At 43.1% G+C, this 23918-nt stretch overlaps 1 protein-coding gene across 1 annotated transcript in view; it reads right to left on the bottom strand.

Annotated features, from left to right (window-relative positions):
• COL22A1 (collagen type XXII alpha 1 chain) overlaps window positions 1–23918 on the bottom strand; it is a 195080-nt gene that overhangs the window by 52951 nt on the left and 118211 nt on the right. Inside the window, exons 24-36 of the mRNA XM_077932713.1 lie at window positions 22777–22830; window positions 15585–15638; window positions 14666–14710; window positions 12840–12893; window positions 11177–11230; window positions 10647–10691; window positions 10266–10328; window positions 9183–9236; window positions 7059–7100; window positions 5842–5874; window positions 3704–3757; window positions 2006–2059; window positions 62–115 (exon numbers count right to left, since the gene is read on the bottom strand). Of these exons, the coding sequence (XP_077788839.1) occupies window positions 62–115; window positions 2006–2059; window positions 3704–3757; window positions 5842–5874; window positions 7059–7100; window positions 9183–9236; window positions 10266–10328; window positions 10647–10691; window positions 11177–11230; window positions 12840–12893; window positions 14666–14710; window positions 15585–15638; window positions 22777–22830 (660 nt within the window). The remainder of the gene's footprint in view (window positions 1–61; window positions 116–2005; window positions 2060–3703; window positions 3758–5841; window positions 5875–7058; window positions 7101–9182; window positions 9237–10265; window positions 10329–10646; window positions 10692–11176; window positions 11231–12839; window positions 12894–14665; window positions 14711–15584; window positions 15639–22776; window positions 22831–23918) is intronic.

The raw sequence follows: 23918 nt of genomic DNA, 5'->3' as shown, positions 1-23918 counted from the left end.
ATTTCTAACGCTCTTCTGACTATCTAGGAAAAAGAGTTTCTAAAGCAGAGCAAATACTTACAATCTCTCCTGGTGCTCCAGGGCCCCCTGGTGCCCCTTCCTGCCCCTTCATACCCTACAGATACAAGAAAACAAGGGTTCAGTCTGATGGGAGAAGGGACCAAGTTGCGGATGTTCGGAGAGCCAGGCAAAACAAAAGCAGCCGGCTCAGAAAACAGGTGCTAAGACAGCTGCTGAACCTGCTCCCCTAACAAAGGACATAGTTTCCATTTCCATTCACGGAAAAGATAATAAACCCTGATCATCTAACTGAGCTGCACAAGGCAGCTGATTAAGGCCTCATCATCGGAGCCTGAGAAACAAGGTCCCCCTCTATAGGTGCCAGATTCAACAAGGAGCTTTTACCGACTGTCAATAACAGAATTGGCTCACCCAATTCTGTGTCAACCGTGTCTCCCTTCTTCCTTTCTCCTTGAATGGGGAAGCTCACCATATCGAAACAAGATAGCTGATTTAAAATCAGCTGCAAGCCAATTGCAAGTGACTGATAACTGCCTTGTGGGCTGCAGGTGTGGTGAGGGTTGAAAACAAGTTTCAATATGTGCTACTGAGAGTGTAAATGAGCTGGAAACACTACCAAACTTTGAGAAAGGAATGGGATTTTTCAGGCCCAAGAAGCACCACCACAAGATTCAAAGCAGAAATTCAAAGTACTGTACTGTCTTAGACATAGCCCTACAATCTGCTAAAGAGAGATTCCAGCAGCTACAACAAGATACAGTAATTCCCCATTTGGCTTTCTGTGTAATATATACGGTATCAACCCAAAAATCTACTGAAGACATGCTTAAGGCTGCAAGAATTAGAAAAAAATCATTGGCGCACAATGGAAGCAAAGATATTGATGCTGAAGATCTGGGCTGTGAACATACAGAAAAAGCATAAAGACTTACAAAATGTGTGTTGCCACAAGGAGTAAAGGTAAAGGGACCCCTGACTGTTAGGTCCAGTTGTGGCCGACTCTGGGGTTGCGGTGCTCATCTCGCTTTATTGGCCGAGGGAGCTGGCATACAGCTTCCGGGTCATGTGGCCAGCATGACTAAGCCGCTTCTGGCAAACCAGAGCAGCGCACGGAAACGCCGTTTACCTTCCTGCCAGAGCGGTACCTATTTATCTACTTGCACTTTGATGTGCTTTAGAACTGCTAGGTTGGCAGGAGCAGGGACCGAGAAACAGGAGCTCACCCCGTCGTGGGGATTCGAACCACCAACCTTCTGATTGGCAAGTCCTAGGCTCTGTGGTTTAACCCACAGCGCCACCCGTGTCACTGCCACAAGGAGTACTTCTCTTCATACTAGAACAAAAACTCCCGGATAATGTAGCTAATGTTTTTTATTGCTCTAAGGATGTTCCCCACACTTCCAATGTCAGTGGGAACAGGTGAACACAGTTTCTCAAAGCTCAAATTTATAACAACTTACATAAGCTCAATAACCCTGTAAAAGAGACATAGTTGGCTTGGCAACTGTATCATCTGATTATGCCCAAGCATCAGCACTTGACCTGAAGGAATTGAGGGCAATTGCGAAGAAAATGGCATGCAAAGTGAGATTTTGATGTGCCTGAAATGAAAACTTTCAAGAGGCTTAAGTTTTAACATCAAAATTCACAAGGTTATTCAAAATGATTTGTGTGCTAAAACGTTTTCTGCTGTAGTTGAGAAAGGTTATCAAAAATAGCCGTGTTACTTATCCCTGCATTTTCTTACAGTTTCAAGTGTGGTGCTTTTTCTTTTTAATATAGAAGACACCTGTTTTTGAAAATTGAAATTAGCAATTGAAAAAATAAATGGGGGTGGGCACAAGCAGTTAGCCTTGCCGAGAGTGCAAAATAGCCTGGAACCGGCACTGCTCTAACCAAAACGAAATCAAAAGAAGCAGAATTACGACTTTCACACATGAGCTGCTTTGCTACTTATTAATGAGATTCAGCTTTTCTGGCTTACCGGCGGCCCTGCAGGTCCCTGAAGCCCCACTTTACCAGGAATGCCACGTTCTCCCTGTTGGAAGGAAAGGAGAAAGGTAAAAAACCATAAATGTTCCTCGTTATATATGCGATTTTTCTCAAGGGAAATTAAGTATCATGTTAGGCCCATGGAAACCATACAGAGATCAAGCAGTAGCCTCCTCTTTTTTAAATGCCACAAATCAAGTTAGAAAAAACGTAAAGGCCTCATTCTTCCTAATTGCATTTAAAAGCTCAGTAATTCATTAGGATTCTAACATATCGAGTTGCACACAGGGATGGACTGAGCAGCCTAATTTTGTCCTGGCGCTCGGTTGTAGGTCTGCCCAAAAAGTCCACATGGAAATTGCAAAGAGTTTGCATGCATTCTTGTAAACACAAAAGCCCGTTTTTATGTAAAATATGCACAAGGTTTTTCAATGTTGTATTTTAATCTTGTTTTTAAGTTGTATTTTAATCAATTGTTTCATACTTGGTGTTAGCTGCCCTGAGCCCAGTCTTGGCTGGGAAGAGCGGGGTATAAATAAAATGTATTATTATTATTATTAATGCATTCATCTGCAAAATATGCACCATGAACACAGATTTTATGTAAGATACATATTTTTGTGCACAGAGAAACTTTATTACAGAATCCAGAAAAGTGCATAATATGTCTGGGACGTGTTCCTGTCTGTGCACATGTTCAGGAGTGTTTTGGAGGTTTGCTTCAAAAAAAGCAAACCAAACCGATGCCTCCTCCATCCATAGCGTGAATTAATCAGTCATTTATTAGCTCATACTGGGAAGAAGAACATAGGGGGGAAAGGAGGTAATAGAGGCTAGTTATCAAGGAACAATGAGAGCAAAGGGGCAGGAAATAAATAATAATAATAATAATAATAATAATAATAATAATAATAATAATAAAATGGGAGATGGAAAACCTGCCTGTGAAGCTGTCCCTTTCTCCCAGCTACCTGATGTTGTATACAGACCTCATGAAGACTAGAAACTTCATATACAAATTTAAAGTTGATGAAATAAGCGATATGCGCTTGCATACATTTTGCAGCTTTTAGTAGACATACATATACACAGCTCCCATAATGACAGGAATAATGTCAAATCATAGAATCATAGAGTTGGAATAGACCACAAGGGCCATCGAGTCCAACCCCCTGCCAAGCAGGAAACACCATCAGAGCACTCCTGACATATGGTTGTCAAGCCTCTGCTTAAAGACCTCCAAAGAAGGAGACTCCACCACACTCCTTGGCAGCAAATTCCACTGTCGAACAGCTCTTACTGTCAGGAAGTTCTTCCTAATGTTTAGGTGGAATCTTCTTTCTTGTAGTTTGGATCCATTGCTCCATGTCCGCTTCTCTGGAGCAGCAGAAAACAACCTTTCTCCCTCCTCTATATGACATCCTTTTATATATTTGAACATGGCTATCATATCACCCCTTAACCTCCTCTTCTCCAGGCTAAACATGCCCAGCTCGACATCTTGCATAATGAGTCAGAAGGAGGGAGATGTCTACAAAAGTCACATCCCATCAGTTCTTCTGTTCAGGTGACTCCCAGGTTCTCCCTCCGCTGAACAAACATTTGTAGCAAGCCCCACAACAGAAATAGCTCTCTTCACCCTTTCGATGTACTTATAGCAAGCAAAGCGAGAAGATTACAATGTGCTTACGGGTTCACCTCTTTCTCCACGGTCACCTTTTTCACCTGGTAGCCCTTGTTCTCCCTGGGAACAAAAAGTACGAGAATGTTTGTGAGGTCCACACTTAGAGAGCGGTGGGTGCAAATCCCTTTGTGCACAATGGTCAACCTTCCATGTGCAGCACAGCGATGCAACTTCTGTGTGGCAAGTGTTTGTGAAAATTCATCTTAATGCATTTATTTTCTCCCAATAAGCATCTTTTCTTTTTGCAAAGCAATTGCACTGTAAAGATAAAGGACCGCTGAGAGTTAAGTCCAGTCCCAAATGACTCTGGGATTGCAGTGTTTATCTCGCTTTACTGGCCGAGGGTGCCAGCATTTGTCCACAGACAGCTTCCAGGTCATGTGGCCAGCATAACTAAGCCGCTTCTGGGAAAAACAAGAGCAGCGCACGGAAACACTGTTTGCCTCCCTGCCGGAGCGGTACCTATTTATCTACTTGCACTGTGACATGCTTTTGAACTGATAGGTTGGCAGGAGCAGAGATTGAGCAATGGGAGCTTACCCCGTCATGGGGATTTGAACCACAGCGTCACCCGTGTCCAATTGCAGTATATTTTTATGTTATTTATTTATTTCTGCTTCTTTCCCATGCAGCTTTTAACATAATATATCCATTCTTGGACATGGTACTTGGCCGCAGAACTAAATTGCAAAATTCAGATTAAGTGTGAATTTTGAGTGATGGTTTTGGTTCTTGTATTGTTTCAGAACTGCAAGTTAGGCAAGTTTGTATTTAAATGTCAATTGAACTGTATCTTTCTCCCATCACTAGCCACAGCTCAGTGGTAATCACATCTCTGCTTCGCATTCAGAAGGTCCCCGGTTCCATCCCTAGTATGTATAGGCAGGAAGGGAATGTCTGTGGTCTGGAGGGCCAATGGTCTCACTCAGAACAGGGCAGTTCTCTATATTCCTATGCTGATTAAATAGGACTGAAGCTTAAGGCAGATATGAGCATTAGATTTGAAGAGAGCTTCAGTTCTGCATGAAAACTCTCTGTTGCCTCCTAGTGGATGAAAGAAAGATGACAGTGCAGTACAAGCGACTATGATAATGAACTTCTCTCTTCAGTTTACTGATTCAAATTGCTCATTTGGGAAAATATTAATAAAGTCATTTCAAGCTTGCAACCCCATCTTAAACAACCAAGTTGCTCCAAGTGCAACGCTGAGGGTTAATTAAATTAAAGGGAAGGATATTATTTAATAACTGCAAATGCAGGCCACTGTCGCCATGGAAACGCAGGCTGCCAATTAATCTCCGGAAGCTTGTTTGATATTCTCTCCTTTTAGTTGTTTGATTGCACAGTTTGATCTGTGTTTTCAGGTGGGCTGAAAAGAGCTGCGGAAAAGACACAGCTTCAGTTTGCTAAAAAAGAAACAAAGACCCAAAAACCGGAAATAAGTAGGCATGCCAAGTGCAGTACGAAGCCAAACCTTTCTGCCATACACTGCATAGAAACTTTTGCGAACCTGGTTCCCTCCGGCTGTTTGAGTGCAACAACAGAAGTATAGTGTCCAGATCAATGGAAGTGATAGTATCACTCTACACTGTGGGTTAAACCACAGAGCCTAGGACTTGCCAATCAGAAGGTCAGCGGTTCGAATCCCCGTGACGGAGTGAGCTCCCATTGCTCAGTCCCTGCTCCTGCCAACCTAGCAGTTCGAAGCACGTCAAAGTGCAAGTAGATAAATAGGTACCGCTCTGGAGGGAAGGTAAACGGCATTTCTGGCGAACCAGAAGCAGTTTAGTCATGCTGGCCACATGACCCGGAAGCTGTATGCCAGCTCCTTCAGCCAATAAAGCGAGATGAGCACCACAACCCCAGAGTCAGCAACGACTGGACCTAATGGTCAGGGGCCCCATTACCTTTATTCTGCAATGGTCAGACCACACATAGAACTGTGGCAGGGATGGAAAGAGTTAAATACCCCTCCTTTCTTGCTGCAGTCCTGGTCCCAACTACCCACCCACCCTTCAGCAGATGCTATTTGCAAGTGGTATTAAACCACATGTTTGATGTATTGTGTAGCAGCCTGTCCTTAACGGCACAATGGCTTTAATTTATCAGAGCGACAAGGCAGAAGAATCAGGCGTGACACTTACAGGGCGACTGGGATGCGGAGTAAACAGGGAAGTCTAGAAAGAGAACAAAGAAAACAAAATGAGATTTCTGTAAAAGAAAAAAAAATTGTAACAATGCTTACATTTTGATGGTAACAAATAGATAATGATTCGTGATCTCTGCTAACTTTGGAAATCAACCTATGGTTCAAGAAAACAGCACAAAGTAAGGATTTTGTGCATCAGCGTGCACCTTTGTTATTACAGTGGTACCTCAGGTTACATACGCTTCAGGTTACAGACGCTTCAGGTTACAGACTCCACTAACCTAGAAATAGTACCTTGGGTTAAGAACTTTGCTTCAGGATGAGAACGGAATTTGTGCTCCGGCAGCGCAGCGGCAGCGGGAGGCCCCATTAGCTAAAGCGGTGCTTCAGGTTAAGAACAATTTCAGATTGAGAATGGATCTCCAGAACAAATTAAGTTCTTAACCCAAGGTACCACTGTACTATTATTTAAAATTCTGTAATCATTAAAACTATCAAAGTGGATTACAATAATTCCTATATACATTGGTACCTTGGTTTAAGAACAGCCCTGTTTAAGAATGATTCAGTTTACAAACGCCGCAAACCCAGAAGTAGTGTCCCGGTTTGCGAACTTTACCTCGGTCTAAGAACAGAATCTGAATGGTGGAAGGGCACCGACGGCAGGAGGCCTCATTAGGGAAAGCTCACCTCGGCTTAAGAATGGTTTCGGTTTAAGAACGGACTTCCGGAACGGATTAAGTTTGTAAACCGAGGTACCACTGTATAATAAAAACACATACATTTTTAAAATCGCAGATTACCAACTAATCACCATGGAAATATATATTCTAAATTGCCTGCATATACCTGGTGGAATAGGGGAAAAAATCAGCAAGCATTTAAAGGTTGAAACCGGAAGGTGTCTGCTGGCAGAATATTCTACATCAGAAGCTTTGTTCCTTTTTGATGTCAAATGCGCCTCGCCAACTTGGAGGACAACCATCGACAACTCCTGCAGTTATTTCAGTGATTGAGCTGAGATAATAAGCACTTAGGCAGTCCCTCAGCACCACCGCTTCCGGAGACTGCAGCACAAAAAACCACTGCATGTCTATTACAAGGTAGCAGTCCCTCTCCAAACTGCCAAAAATGGTATTAGACTAATTCCTTTTACAGCCCACTTCATTGCCATTTCTGGGCTCTTTTAAAAAAAACTAAAATGCTACTTACTGTCCCTGGTAAGCCTGGGGGACCAGCAGGACCGACATCTCCCTAGAAAAGTAAGCAGAGATTTAGGGTGTAAAAGTAGGAAACTGACACACAGCTCAAAATCCATTCCTGCGGATAAATGTGTGTATGTTTCTTCAAAGCCTGCCAAGGAGTCAAATTCATTTTGTTGTCTTTCTAAGTAATTTGTGAAAAGTTCCTATTCTTCTTTAAAGTCACAGTTGTCCTTATCTTGCAGTTTGTATGTCAATTTAGCCAATTCATCAGTTTCTCTTGCCACTGTTCCTTTTTCGGGGTTTCCTCATTCTTCCATCCTTGTGCTATCAAGAATCTTGCCACTGTTGTAGCATACATAAATATATTCTTTGTTTTCCTTGGCAGGTCTTGTCCTACAATCTCTAACAGAAATGCTTCTGGTTTGTTTGTTTTTTTAAAATGTCATTTAAAACATTTTCTTCAATTCATTATATATCATTTCCCATTTTTTTAAAAACTTCTCTACATTCCCACCACATATGCTAACAGGTCCCTTCCTTTTCTTTACAATTCCAACATATGTTTGACCCAGTTTTGTACATTTTTGCTATCTGTACTGGTGTTATATACCATCTATACATCATTTTCATATAGTTTTCTTTCAAATGAGCACAGTCACACTGACACACAGCTCAAAATCCATTCCTGTGGGATACAATCATTCCAGTCCAGCTCATCAGAAAGGACATTCGTTCAGTTTAGGGCCAAACTGGACATGGTGTTAATCAAATCATTGCATAGTTTTGAAAAATAATAGGGAGTGAAAACTGAAGTTGTTGTTTTTTCCTGGAGCAAAGAATATGTCCCTCTTCCAGTTTGGATTAGGACCACGGTGGGGCCAAGATTGAAAGCTCATCTACCTTCATCTTAAAGAATTCTCCAGCTCCAAGGAGGATCTCAGGGCCCAAACATGGAATATCTTTAAGAAGGCGGAGTAAATGTTTATTTCTGCCCTTTTATTATGTTATTCCTGAGCTCAGCTTTGTTTTTGTAATGCTGAGCTAATATCTTACAATTTTACCCAATGCTTTTAAGTCCTTTTTTTGTGAGGGTGTTGGGTTAATGTCCTTTGAAGACCATATTGGCAAAACCTATTGGTGTTTCACAACTTTCTGAGTAGTTGCAGGACCTTAGCCAGACCTAGCAGAGTAAACGCATAGTTCACGATAGCAATTGGCAACTTGGCTGCAGACAGGATGGACGAAGCAGGAACCAGGAACTTGTAGTTAGGTGTTTATTATATATAATGGACTACTTACAGGAACAGAACAGAACACGGATCTTTAGCTAGCTCTCTCATACACGACTCACAACTCCTACACTCAAACTCGTACTAACACACATTCCAGTTAGTAGGCCATTAATCATTATTCCCATGAGAGAGCTTGACCAATCATGGAGATGTCTCCATGCCTCTGTATCACCAGGCAGACTTACTCCTCCACATTGTCTTGGCTGTCTGCCAAACCCTAATTGACTCTGTGTGAGTAGCTGCACGTATTCAGATTCCCAACAGACCAGACCATCCAAGTGTCCCTATTTTCCAGGGGCGTCCCGGATTTAGAGAAGCTGTCCCGGTTTCTGATTTGATCCCGCAATGTCCCACTTTTTCTATTCATTTGAGAAATGTTGGAGGGTATGGAAGATTAGACCCATCTTTGGGGTATGTGTTTTGGATAAAACTGATGGATGGAAGGGGGCTGAGCTGTTTAGCAACATTCCCATTATGTTACACTCCAGCAAGTCTATGAAATTGTTCAAAATGTCCCCTGAGTAGCCAGCCATTTTAAAACGTTTTTGCTTTAAAATGTTTTTATTGTATTGGACACCACACTGATGCGTTGTTGTTGTTGTTTTGGGGTTTTTTTACATAAATACTTTTATAAATAAATAACTAAATAGTACAAGAATTAACACAAAGAATGCAAACAATGGTTTGAAGACCAGAACCTCCTTGTCCCTCTCCTGAGCTTACTCAGTTATACCCTAGCAAGTTCCTTCATCCAAGATCTTACCCTTCTCCTTATTGTTGGCCAGTGTCACATTACAAATATTTCATAAACATAAAATCCCTCGAATGTTGAAACTCACCTTGTCACCTCTTTCACCTTTGAAACCAGGGAGTCCAGATCTTCCCTTTTCGCCCTGCAAAGGAACAGAAGAAAGTGCAGTTGTTGCTGTTGTTGTTGTTTTTATCGCTATTTTTTATTGTGTTGTGTAGCAAAGACATTTTCTGTCAGAGTAAACAAACAAACAAAAAGTCACTACATATTTGCTGCCGCAATATAAATGGCCAACTGGTGGCAGTAAATTGAACATTCAGATGGAAAGTTCTTCAACTGCAGCACCGACGGTCAATCAAGAGGAAGACAGCAAACATTAAAAAGCCACCATCTTCTTGGCTTCGACTGCTGCATTCTAGGTTGTGGGAGAGAGTAAGGATAGCCCAAATAAATTTAATATGGAGCTCTCCTTTTTTTCAAGGTCCAATCCAGACTAAACACCTCAAATGGCATAGCTATGAAAGAATATTCTTTCATATGTGGTGGACCTGCAAAAGGGTAAAAGAGTATTGGGAAACAATTCATAATGAATTGAAAAAAATGTTGAAAAGCACTTTTCCAAAAAAATAAATAAATCCCAGAGTCCTTTTAGTTGGGGATAATTCAGATGAAAATTCCCAGGTGTCTAGAAAAGCTATTTCTGTGCCACTAATGCAGCCCATGTTTCATTAGCCCCCAAATGGAAAACGAGAGAGGTCCCAGCTAAAGAAGAATGGCAACTTAAACTGATGGAATACGCATAGCTGGCAGATTTAACTTATAGAATAAGAGAACAAGAAGAACATACCTTTAAAGAAGATTGGAAAATGTTTATTGAATATTGCGGGGGGGGGGGGATTGTGTTCACTTGAAAACGTTGGCAGCATTAAGATAAATTCAACAGTGTAAATAAGTTTTGATGGATGTGATAATGGAATACTGAATGGTTGAGTTTATGAAAAATATAAAGGGGTTTATGTTATGCAAAATGAACCATGGAAAGAGAAGAAGGGAAGTCATTGATCTTTTAAGGTTTTTCAAATAAATATTCTAAATTGTAAAAGAGAAAATTTAATAAAAATCACACACACACACACACACACACACACACACACACACACACACAACATACCTGATCTCCTTTCTCTCCTCTCTGTCCTGGTAAACCAGGTGAGCCTGGGAGGCCAGCTTCACCCTATGATGGAGGGGAAAAGAGTATTGGAACCAGCTCATGGAGAGATTGCTTCTGCCAAACCCCACCTTGCAGGATCTGACCTCACTCTCTTTTCAGACATCCACATGCTGAGCTTCTGGACAAATTCTATGGGGAATCCAGTTAAAAATGTTGTGGAAATCACAATGGATTCTGTAAAATGCCTTGAAGGGGTCCTTGCTTCAGTAACAGAAACAACTTTCCAGAAGGCCCTGCCTCCAATAGCTGCAGCTTTAGAACAAAATTGCTCTAATCTGGCTTTGTTGTTCCCATGGTTTGGAGGGATTTTTTTCTACTTACCCTCTCTCCCACTAGTCCAGGACGTCCAGGCTCTCCTGTTTCACCCTAAGAGGAAAAGTGAAATCAAATAAACAGGTTTACTGTGGACTACCCAGGGCAGCCAATTTCTCCCATTTCTTAAAATTCCATTTCACTTTTAAGCAAAAGCTTGCAGAATGATAAGAACAATGAGTTGTTCTTGGTTCCATTCTCTGTCGCGGAAGAGCCCGCAACAACAACCAGTTGAAGATACTGCAGTAATTTTAAGGCCTAATAATAATAATAATAATAATTTGGGATGTCTCAGCCAACTATATGCCAACATAAGTTGTTCATCCCAGGTCAACTTGCTGAGCCAAGGCAAATTTAAGTCCCCCCCCCCAAAAAAAAATGCCTTTGGGGGGTGGGACCAGCGAACAGGGAGGTGTTTCGGTCAACCCAAGCCTGGAGTTAGTTACTTATGACTGGATCATGAGAGCAGAGCAGATGATAATAAATGCAGCTGACATCAGCTGCAAGAAATTGTGTGTTTTGTTGTTGTTGTTGTTTACCTTCAGACCAATTTTCCCGGGAAATCCTTCTTCTCCCCTTTCTCCACGTTCTCCCTGTAGGCCATGCAAGCAACAGTCAGCAAAATAAACAGATGTGTTTGAATAAACATCCAGCGTAAGAGCTTACCAACATTGCTATGGAATAAAAATTATTGACTGATGGAAGAACTGGGAGTTCTGTCCCCCCGGTGTTTCTTGTGGGAATGGGGAAGGTTTATTGGAGTGGGTGGGCAGGAGGAGTCATCCATCACCCATTCCAACAAAAAAATAAGGTGTTGGGGAATAAAGAGGTAATCCTATGGAAGGATCCAAAAGAATATGAAGGTCAGGATGCAGCAGATCTATGGTAAAAAGGTAAAAGTAAAGGTAAAGGACCCCTGGATGGTTAAGTCCAGTCAAAGGCGACCATGAGGGATGCGGTTGCCACTGTGGTCTAAACCACTGAGCCTCTTGGGCTTGCCGATCAGAAGGTCAGTGGTTCGAATCCCTGTGACAGGGTGCACTCCCATTGCTCTGTCCCAGCTCCTGCCAACCTAGCAGTTCGAAAGCATGCCAATGCAAGTAGATAAATAGGTACCACTGCGGCAGAAAGGGAAACAGCATTTCCATGCGCTCTGGTTTCCATCACAAAGTCCCGTTGCACCAGAAGCAGTTTAGTCATGCTGGCCACATGACCCGGAAAGCTGTCTGCGGACGAACGCCGGCTCCCTCGGTCTAAAAAGCGAGATGAATGCTGCAACCCCATAGTCACCTTTAACTGGACTTAACCATCCAGGGGTCCTTTACCTTTACCTTTTAGATCTACGGTTCAGCTGGCTCATTCACAGCTGATTCTCAATGATGTTAAGCCAAGGACACACCAGAGCAATTTGCTTATCCTGGCTCAGAGAGAGGGCAGTTGGTTCAGTTATGGCTACTGTAAGTCCCCAAAATGGGTGTTTTGGAGGTGCAAGCAAAAAGTGGGCCCCTAAACCGAATCCTGGGACACAGGTGGCACTGTGGGTTAAACCACAGAGCCTAGGACCTGCTGATCAGAAGGTCAGCGATTCGAATCCCCATGATGGGGTGAGCTCCCGTTGCTCAGTCCCTACTCCTGCCAACCTAGCCGTTTGAAAGCACGTCAAAGTGCAAGTAGATAAATAGGTACCACTCTGGCAGGAAGGTAAATGGCTCTGGTTTGCCAGAAGCGGCTTAGTCATGCTGGCCACATGACCCGGAAGCTGTACGCTGGCTCCCTCGGCCAATAAAGCGAGATGAGCGCCACAACCCCAGAGTCGGCCACGATGGGACCCTAATGGTCAGGGGTCCCTTTACTTTTAAACTGAATCCTAAGCCCATTCATCTTAGTCACACAGCCTGGAAATCTAGCAAAGAATGCTATTTTATCTCTTTATTTATTTAATGATATTTATATCCCACCTCTATCTACCAAGGAGCTAAAGGTGGTCTACATGGTTCTCCTCCTCCTCATTTCATCCTCACATCAACCCTCTGAGGTAGGTTAGGCTAAGAGATGGTGGCGTGCCCCAGTGAGCTTCATGGCAGAGTGGGGATGTGGACTCTGGTCTCCGAGGTCATAGTCCAACACTTTAACCATCACACCAGAGGCTTGTTTTCCCTCTGCCAGGGTTAGGCAAAGCAACTTTACACCAGCTTCACTTACTTTTGAGCCGGGCAGCCCAGGTAAGCCATCCAGGCCAGGTTTCCCAGGTAAACCCTAAAAAGAGGGAGGGAACAAAACTTAGATAAATGCAGCATAGCCAGGAGAAACAAGAGTAAACCCACAAATCCAAAATAAAAGAAATGGAGAAATGCAGGTGTCAGGGCTGCCTCAGGTCCCAGCTCACAAGAGACCAACGCCAAGTCCAGTTTATATACAAAGATGCTTATTGCAGTTCATTGTACGCTCCACAGCCGAGGCGCGCAGCCCCACGTCTGTTACGCTTAGACTGCTGAAGTCCCCTCTGAGTCAGTCCCTCCTCTGCACCAGTTTAAGAGGGCTGTGCTGCTCCACCTCTTCCTTTCTTTCCTTTTCCGCAGGGTCTTCCTGCCCCCTGGGGTTTCGCCCCTCCTGGATTCCCCTGACGCTGAATCCCCAGACAGCTCTTCCCCCCTCCTACGTGCTTTGGGACCTGGCTCCTCCTCCGGGCTCCCTGTCCTTCCGCGCGCCTCCACATTTGAACTTGGCGCGCGTTCGCAACCTCCAACCTTCCTCTTGACAGTTACACTACTCCCTGCACTACTCCCCTCCCTTTCCGGGAGGATGTCTTGCTCCGATCTTCCCTCCCTCTCTGCTTTAGGATCTGCTTCCCCTGTCACACTGGAATCTCCACCCCCTTCACTGCGCTCTGGCGGAGAAGCCGGTCCCGACTCCCAGCTCCCACTTTGGGTTCCCCTGCTCCTGACGAGTCCCCCCTGTGACTACCCTTGGCCTTACCACAGGCGCCCCTTTCTGGGAATCCTCCGATTCACTTGAAAGACTCATGGAATCCCTCGAGTCATTGTCATCCTCTTCCTCACTGCCCTGGGATTCTTCCCCCTCACTCTCCGTTTCCTCCCTCACCTGTGCCTCTGTCCCTGAACCCCTGACAGCAGGTGTTTTTTGTAAGACATGGAAACACCACCATAGATTAGACTAAGGCCACACATTCATGCCATACATTATAAAGCACTCCCTACTCCTTTCAAAGAGCTACAATTGAACATGTTTAGGAGGGTCACATTTTGCATCAATGATGTAGCTTTAACAGAGTAATCGCAGGAAAGGCCACTAGATGTCAGCCATGCCAAAGGTACAAGTAAAACAAAGCACAGACACACACACACACACATACAAAGCAAAACTTTCATGAAGGTTTGCATTATATTAAGTTCTAGGGAAGTACACCAAAGAAAATATTCTATTTGAACCTCACTCTGGCAGTTCAAAAAGCTAGCTGATTCAATGGCTGTTGGGGGCATTATCTACTCCACCTAGGGTCTGATTTGGAACCTCACATTAAAAAAAACCCCAAGGTTTTCTCTGGTGATTTGAAGGGGAAACAAATTGCTTGTGTTTTTTAAACTTGCAAGAAAATTCCATGAAATTTGATGGTATGCTACACCTTTTTAGGTATACAAAGCCTGCCAAAATGGCAAATAGTTGCAGGGTTTCCCCTCTCTTTCTTAGGTGCCTTAATAGTTTTATTTATTTATTTGGTTATTGGAAATAAATTTGAAGGCGATGACAATAGGTAATAGGTACCCTTGACAAAACTGGATGAAATTTGCCGGCAGAGGTGAGTTCTAAGGCTATTAGCAAAGGGGGGGGGAGTGAGTGGGGGGTTATTTTACCCCTCCCTGAACACACACACAGAAACACACACATTTCTTTTCCTAAACTCAAAAGATACAGGATCCAGAACCAGAATTACAATATATCTAACTCTGAATGCATGCATGTTTTCTAGAACGTATTCTGTAGAAAAACAACAACCCACAAGCACTTACAGGTGGTCCTGGCAGTCCATTTCTCCCCATTTCTCCTGGCAGCCCCTAGATCAGTCACAGCAAAAAGAAAGATATCAATTAGTTGTCGTTCAATCCTTTTTGCCACCCAGTACCAACCTCCCTTGCAGAAATAGCTAGCGTAAGTCGTGCTGGGTGGAAAGAAGGTAGATCTGCATGCGCTGGCAAACGGTTGGCAAAAGTTTCTGGCTCGCAACTCTGTAACAATAGCAGTAACAAAACGACTCCTTCTGCCACCAAAATTATGGCAATGAAGAAAGCTTGGGGGTAACCAGGGGTAGATTTTTGCAAAGAAGGATTGTTCACATATGGTAATCACAAATTACTTCTGAATCCAGAATTATTGAATTCCAACCATAAATCTTTTGCACCAGGTTCTAATGAGTGGATCTCGGGGGGGGGGGGGGAGGGGGTAACTAAGAAGGCCCTACAAGACTGAAGCATAGCTGTCAACATTTCCCTTTTTTAAAGGGAAATTCCCTTATTCCAAATAGGATTCCTCGCAAGAAAAGTGAAAAGTTGACAGCTATGGACTGAAGTCTGTCTACCCCCAACATGTGCATTTTAACATGGGTATCTTATGTGGGTAGCACATATTTTAGGGCAGAAGGGCATTAAAATTTGTGCTTTATGTGAAAGTGCGGGCAAAAATGCATATATTTAGGGGGAAAGCATGCAATTTAAAAGCAAAGTTTTGGTACTTTGGGGGGGGGGGACTCTGCAGGAAATGGACATATAATGAAGATTGAAATGGGCTGATCTCTCCCTCTTTACCATGACACCCATAATCACACCCAATATCTGCCACTCAAGACAGCCTCATACGAGGGATGCTTTTGAATCTAAAGCAGCAGAAGGATGCCCTTACGATATCTAATTTTTATGAATGAAAATTTCTTACTGGGGGGCCGGCAATCCCAGGAGGACCAATGACTCCAGGTGATCCTGGAGGACCCTGTGAGGAAAAAAAAAATATACATCAAAATCCTTAAATAGTCATATGTCAAGAGGGACATTCAAGAAATACTGCTTTCAACATCACTACAGCTCTTTGGTAGAAAAAGTCCCAACTCTTAAATTTCTTCCTTGAATGGTTCCTGTTTAAAGGACTTATAGCCACCTCATAGAGCAAACTCTATCAAGGTAGCTTAGATTACAAAAGAGTCAAACACAACATAATACTTTGAAATATATAGGCATAAATATTTGTTCAGTTGGTTTTATATCCCTACACCTTAAAAACCATTGCATTCCATTTTCACCTTATGTTTTCTAACATGATTTCAGTAGCACGCTAGAAACCTAGTCTATTCATGATGAATAATTTCCATAACATTAACAGATGATTGAGCACTGAGTGGCTCAGGGTTTGGGGCACATTCAAACCCCCTCCTTTTGAAATTACACGAAGGGTGGAGGTTCTGCACCCTTGGTCTAACCGAAAAAGAAGGTTTGAATGTGCCTCAAATCCCAGGTTCTCCACCCCAGAGGACAATTTTTGCGCAGGGGTGTGTGTGTCAAATCTGGCTTATGAGGTCATTAAGAAGAGGAAGAAGAAACCATGGCCACCAGCAGACAGATGATGGTATTCTGATGGAGGGGGTTGATATCAGCTGAGAGGGAACTGGTGTGCACAGCCCAAACAGCAGGTTGTAACCTCCACTCACCAGTAAAAGGACTTTCGAAGAGTGCTGCACTGTGATTTGAAGTCCCAATAGTTGGAACTTCAAAGTACAGCATCGCCTGTTGGGTTTGTGTATGTGTGTGTCGAGGGTCTTGGCCACCTGCCAAATTTGGCCCTCCAGGGTTCACGACATAAGGTACCCTACCCTTGAATTGGGACGCGGGTGGCGCCGTGGGTTAAACCACAAAGCCTAGGACTTGCCGATCAGAAGGTCAGCGGTTCGAATCCCCACGACGGGGTGAGCTCCCGTTGCTCGGTCCCTGCTCCTGCCAACCTAGCAGTTCGAAAGCATGTCAAAGTGCATGTAGATAAATAGGTACCACTCCAACGGGAAGGTAAATGGCGTTTCTGTGCGCTGCTCTGGTTTGCCAGAAACAGCTTAGTCATGCTGGCCACATGACCCAGAAGCTGTATGCCGGCTCCCTCGGCCAGTAAAGCGAGATGAACGCCGCAACCCCAGAGTTGGCCACAACTGGACCTAATGGTGAGGGGTCCCTTTACCTTTACCCTTGAATTAGACAGAATAAAATAAAATGGTGACAGGAAGGGGAAGGATGAATTAGTAGGAGCCGACTGTGAAGACTGAGAAGATGTGCAAACTATTTTGGGAAAGTATCATTCACACAGACTTGAAAACTGCAAATGTTGCTTTAGAGCATCTTGTCACTAGAGGGGGCAAAGGGACCAGGAATGGAAACAAAGCTGTAACTAGCACACACAGAGAGACACATAACGGAGGAGGGAAAGTTATCCAGTGATGAAAATAGTGTGATAGTTTTGAGTGCTGAAAATATGTGATATGCCTAAGAGGGCTGTAGCTCAGCGGCAGAGCATGCACAAGATCCCAGGTTCAATTCCTGGCTTCTCCAAGTAGGGTTGGGAAAGCCTTCTGACATTCCAGAGAGTAAGTGCTAATCATTGTATACAATAGTGAGCTGGATGGTAGAAATTTCTGCCTGAAGCCATGGAAAGTCACAGCCAGTCAATGTAGACCAAGGTTCCCCAAACGTGGGTCGCCAGCTGTTTGTGGACTACAACTCCCATCATCACTAGCTAGCAGGACCACTGGTAAGGGATGATGAGAAATGATGTAGATAATAATGAACTAGATTGGACCAATTGTCTGACTCAGTGTACACTTTTATACATCACTTGGGAAGACAGGCAAACTAATGTCAGTGTACTGGAAGAAGTAAAGATCACCAGTGTTGAAGCAATGATTCTTCAACATCAACTTCGTTGGACTGGTCATGTTGTGTGGATGCCTGATGATCATCTTCCAAAGCAACTACTCTATTCCAAACTTAAAAATGGAAAGCATAATGCTGGTGGTCAACATAAGAGGTTTAAAGACTGTCTCAAGGCAAATGTTAAAAAAATGTAGTATAAACACCAACAATTGGGAAACACTTGCCTGTGAGTGCTCCAATTGGAGAACAGCCTTTACCAAAGGTGTCATGGGCTTTGAAGACACTCAAACTCAGGACACAAGGGAGAAATGTGCTAAGAGGAAGGCACGCTTGGCAAATCCACACCATGATCAGCTCCCGCCCGGAAACCAATGTCCAATCCGGAAACCATCCTTCCAATCCTGTGGAAGGATATGTGGATCTAGAATTGGCCTCCACAGTCACTTACCGACTCATTGTTAAAACCGTGTTGATGGAAGACAATCTTACTCAGCTACGAGTGATCGCCAAAGAAAGAATACACATTCTTAAGACTGAAGCACTTGCTAGGAATAGGATGTCAGCATTAGAACTGCCGTGAAATGTGATGAATTTAAAATCTGAAGTTGAATTTTGAGGATCCTCGCATGGAAGCAATGAGAACTTAGTTATCTAATAAGGTTTCAGGATGTTGGGGTTTAGACATTTCCATGGCAGCTGTAGGAAGCACTGATTCTATTTGCTCATTGACTGTACTGATGGTGTCACCTGTTTCCCCCTAGAGCCGAATGCCCTGTTTGGGATCTGAGGGCGGTGAAGACTTGATGCGTCTTAGAACTACACTTCCCACTGAAAGAAAAAGAAAAACCAGACGAAACTGGGAGGCTCCTGTGTAAGGAGAAACATTCAATGAATTTCAAGGGAAGCCAAAAGAGCTTCAATTAGGGCTGCAATGCATGATTAATACATTGCTGCAGTGATAAATGTAAATCTTTTTTTAATCAGCTAAAAACTTTAGCATTTCCAGTTAACCAGGCAATACTTTAACAATATTTTTTAATCTATATACATATTTTAAAAAAACTGCTGATGGCATGCCAGTAATATGAGATGCAGGAACATTCACTTTCATGCAGGAGGGGCTAGTAGTCTTATGCAAATTTAATTTGTGCTGATTTAATCAATTTGTTAGAACATAGGGGGGAAAGTCCTTAACCTGAGCCAGACCATTGGTCCAGTCTAGTTCATTATTTCCTCTGAGGACTGGCAGTGACTTTCCAAGGTTTCAGACAGGATCCTTTCAAAGAAGAAGAGTTTGGATTTGATATCCCATTTTATCACTACCCTAAGGAGTCTCAAAGCGGCTAACAATCTCCTTTCCCTTCCTCCCCCACAATAAACACTCTGTGAGGTGAGTGAGGCTGAGAGACTTCAGAGAAGTGTGACTGGCCCAAGGTCACCCAGCAGCTGCATGTGGAGGAGCGGGGAAGCGAACCCGGTTCACCAGATTACAAGTCTACATCTCTTAACTACTACACCACTCCAGGCCCTACCTGGAGATGCCAAGGATCGAGCCTAAGATCTTCTGCAAGGAAAATGGATGCTGTACCATTGAGCTACAAATCCTTTTGATCACCACTCATTAGATTAATCAGCTGAGATTCCCTAAATCATCATGTTATACTCCTGGTTTCAGTCAATCTAGCAAGATTTCTCCAGTTCCCTACTGCCACCAGAGCAGCAATTATGCATTTGTTAAGCCAACTGTTGGGAAGACCCTTACATTTGCAAAAAAAATTACAGAACAATAAGCAATAATGGGAATCTGGAATAAGCCATTATATTTGAATTCTCTTCATCTGAGCAAACCTTATTGAAAGAAATATGCATCAAACAGGGGAAATTCCTGTCCTCTTAGGATGTAAGGTCCCAGATCCTATGTTCCCTGGCTCCAGCTGTTGTGCTAGTGTAAGGATGGAATTATGAGATCCCGTGCAACAGATGTGCTAGTGGAAAATTCTTGAGAAACAGCTTGTACAGCAGGAAGTAATAGGACTGCAAAAATATGTTGTGTGCAACCAGCCACAAGAACCATGCTAGCTTTTTGCTGCCTTGCCTTGTGCAAACCATCTCGCCAGTGCAACTAGTGCACCACTGAACAACTCTAAATTAGGGTGGTATTGAATTCCTCCTTAGGTATTGGGTTTTGCCAGGAAAGCCAATGGGAATTAATATATGAAAACAATGGGAGTGATTTGGAATAGTGCAAATATTTCATAATGGGTTGCATGCAGTGTTAGTTGTACTCAAATTAGAGCCCTTGACATTAAAGGGAATGATGAACTTAGGTCAATTCATTTCAGTACATCTCTTCTGAGTAGAACTCTGCTGGATATAACCCTGGTTCTAAAGTAATTGCATTTGTTCATGACAGGAGTTGGTTAGAAAATTGGTCATATAAGATAGTTTCAGCTGTGGGTCTGCATAGAAAGACTGCTAACTGGAAACAGATTAAGGAAAGAAGCTGGATTTTAAGAATTGTCAACACAGGCAAAGAAAGGAATGGTTTCCAAAATAGGTAGGGTTGATAAAATGAACACATGTTGTATTAAGCAGTCTGCTGACTTCAGTAAAGAAACTCTGGATGGAATATGGGGTTATACATTGGGAAAGGGTAGGCAAAGGACAAAGAGAACAACTTGATGGAAAATTATAATAAAATATAGGACAGATGGCACACAATTCCATGGAGGCTCAAGCAAATATGTTAAATTGCACCTGCAGAATGTTGGCACGCTGTAAATGTCAAAAGGCATTTGTGCTACACTTATGGAGGAGCCATCCATTTACACAAAACCTTTGACTAGGAATAATAGGGGGAAAGGAAAAGGAAACAGGACAGGAAGTCCCATTAGGTCCCAAAATAATCTTACAGCGCAACCATACACACCCAGAAGAAAGTCTTAGTCACTCAGATGGGGCTTTCCCCCCCATTAACCTCTTGACTCTCGCTTTTGACACTTGAGATGTGTATTTTTAGGACACACCTCATTTCTGGGATTGGAAGTTGTTTAAAACTCTTTGAAATATTGCATTTTAGTTGTTGCAACTTGCTGTGGGACCTCAGATTTGTGGATTAATACTAATAATAGGAAGAGGAAGAGGAGGAGGAGGAGGAGGAGGAGAGGAAGAAAAAGAACTGAAGATGTCAGAAGCTTACTTCTAAGTAAACATGCATAGGACCAGAGGGTAAATCAGCAGCAAACTTCTTTTTTTTAAAGGTCCCTTTAAGCCCCATAAAGCATGTTGGCCTAAAATGCAAATCTTCCTTTACACACACACACACACACACACACACACACACACACACACACACTCACAAGGGAATTTGAACTGAAGCAACAGTGCTAAGTTTGTGAGGTCCTTGGATGCTTATGCTAATGAGAAACCAGGGCAAGCACAATAGCTATTGTCTGCTCAAAACTGGCCTTGGACACTAATATAATAGCTGGAAAATTACAGCAAAATGCTAAATACTCGGCCATTACACAGCAACAGCCCAGTGCAGCTGACTCTTTTGCCTTTTTAATCATCTTAAGTGTTTGCTTCACAATACCACAACTGAGCCAAGTCCCAGATTATTAAGCGAGGTGGCCTCATGAGCCGTGGGCCAACATTATTTTGGAAAATAAATAGCTTTCTCTACTAAACAAAAAACAAAACAAGAGTACCCAGAAGTGCCCAGAGGCTATCAGTATGTGGAACATGACTGCATTTCTACATAGCAGTTCCCTCTGGAGAGCAGAGCAAGTTTTCGGCAAAAAGGCAAGGAGCCATTTGTTTAAATTTGTGACTTAATGGAAGGGTAGAAGTTTCTGATTTCTTCGCCTCGTGCTGAAAAGCTTTTATTTTCATTTTTGTTGCTTTCCAGCGCTGTGACCTGAATCAAATCATCATCATATATACATATTTAAACACAAACAACATGCACAGACAATGTTCAAGCATTTTTCTACATCACGAATTGTAAGCTTCCCCCACTCCTTTTGTTTTTTGTTCTTATTTTGATGAACTCTCCTTATAGGAAAAACAGTAAAGAGTTTTTGAGGAACCTTAAAGATTATGCTTTTATGGCAGCATAAACTCTTATGGTCCAGAAAGTTCACTTCATCATATTCTCTGGCTTATGAAACCTTATGGCACCACCTACATGCTAAAGTACAATCTTCTGGGAGGCTAATCAGAAGTAAGACCCACTGAGTTCAAAACACCGTAGAAACATAGAATTGTAGAGTTGGACAGGGACTCAAATTTTCCTCTGGTCCAACCTCCTGCAGGAATCACAGTTCATGGGCCTTGCTTCCAGGTAAGTACTCTTATGAGTCCAGCCTTCATCTTTAAGCTGCCAGAGGATGCTTGGTTGTTGCTACGGCAACACACTAACATCCCCACTAAGTGGGAACTTGTCTTTATGGTGCTTCTACATGATATTACATGGCAGGTAGGAGCAAGCTTGAATGGGAAAGTACATTTCATAGAATCATAGAATCATAGAGTTGGAAGAGACCACAAGGGCCATCGAGTCCAACCCCCTGCCAAACGCCATCAGAGCACTCCTGACATATGGTTGTCAAGCCTCTGCTTAAAGACCTCCAAAGAAGGAGACTCCACCACACTCCTTGGCAGCAAATTCCACTGTCGAACAGCTCTCACTGTCAGGAAGTTCTTCCTAATGTTTAGGCGGAATCTTCTTTTGAGAGGCCGCACCAGGTCGAATCGCTTATTAATGGACCTCAGTGATGCACGCCTTTCCAACTACAAATTTATTTCATTTTCACGTTAGATGGTCTGGCTTCCATTGAAATTTCTTTGAATGTTTTGGGGAAAGGGAGATGTGCATAAACTAGGATAAGTATGGGGTAGGAAAAGGTCAGTATACCTTTCATACTCCAATGCTGGCCAGGAAGGAGGGAAAACAAAGGAGCTTTCCAGTTACCATACCTTGGCTTTGAGTTCTGTGCACTCTGAATTAACAGCAAATTGCAAGCTAGAATGGGTGAATGCTAAATTGAATGCTTTATCAGCGTTTTCTGCCCCAATAACTAGCATAGCAAGGCTAGCTATAAGATATATATTATAAACGTAACTCCTGAGAGCATGGTTTTGCTGGCTCTCCTTGAACACTAAATGAAAAGTCAGGTCTTTTGAAAATAAGTGTATAATTTATGCCATTTAGTTACCGGAGGCCCAGGCAATCCGTCAACTCCTGGAACACCAACATCACCCTTCTTACCCTGAAAATGAAACAGAATTTTTAAAAAGTTACTAACCACATCAAGAGATGACACACAAGCCCGGTTCTTGGTTTGATTACTCTGTCTCGGGGGGGGGGGGGGAGCATGAACTTGTTCCATCTTCAGTTTCTATGGTACTAAGACATCTTGTGTTCCTGAGGTTCATGAGACAGATGGACAGACAGACAGACAGACATATACCATAGATAGTATGCCACTCTGACAGAGCCCATTTGCCCCCATGGTGGTCCCCGAGGTGATTCACACAAAAATTACACCAACTTCAAAAATGGCAACGTTAAAATGACTACAAAATCGGGCACTGAACACACACATAATCTATAACACAGAGACAGGCGGAGCAGCTGTTTCCATCCTGTTTCAGCCTCGTTGGTGCTCAGTCAAATGCCATTTCTGTCCAGGTTCTGTGGGACTTTGGAAAGAATGCACCAAAAGTCCACACACAAAATACTTGTGTTTTAAATTGCAAGCATTTAAAACGGGGAGTCCTGCTAACGCTATGGGACTTCCCTTTCCTTTTCTCATGGACTCTCACAATCTGCACTGGAACATATTTTGAATTTCCATGGTGTGGGCTACACAGGGGAAAGGGTAGGGAATTTCTGTCCCATAAACAAAGCAGAAGTCTAAGAGGACCCTCTGGAGCAAACTTTGATTGTCACCAATCTACACCTTCTTCTTGCTGAACCTTTCTCTTTTCACGGAGGACAAGGCTATCAGCAGATACTATAGCTATGTTCTACTTCCATGGTCAGAGCCGGTATTCTGGGACTTCCAGTTGCTGGGAATCACACCAGGCAAGATGGCTGTTGAGCTCATGTCCTACCTGGGAGCTTCCTAAAGGAATGTGGTTGGGCTGTGTGAGAACAGGATGATGCTAGCTCATTTGGTTAGGGCAGCCTTTCTCAACCTGTGGGTCCCCAGATGTTGTTGAACTACAACTCCCATCACCCCTAGCTAGCAAGGCCAGAGCTCAGGGATGATGGGAGTTGTAGTCCAACAACATCTGGGGACCTACAGGTTGTGAATCACTGGGTTAGGGCGTGGTGCTGATAATGCCAAATTGC

The sequence above is a fragment of the Podarcis muralis genome, chromosome 8 (genome assembly GCF_964188315.1).
Source record: "Podarcis muralis chromosome 8, rPodMur119.hap1.1, whole genome shotgun sequence".
In the NCBI taxonomy this organism is placed as follows: Eukaryota; Metazoa; Chordata; class Lepidosauria; order Squamata; family Lacertidae; genus Podarcis; species Podarcis muralis.
The sequence above is the reverse complement of the archived record's forward strand: the minus strand, read 5'-3'. Positions and strand labels throughout refer to the sequence as shown.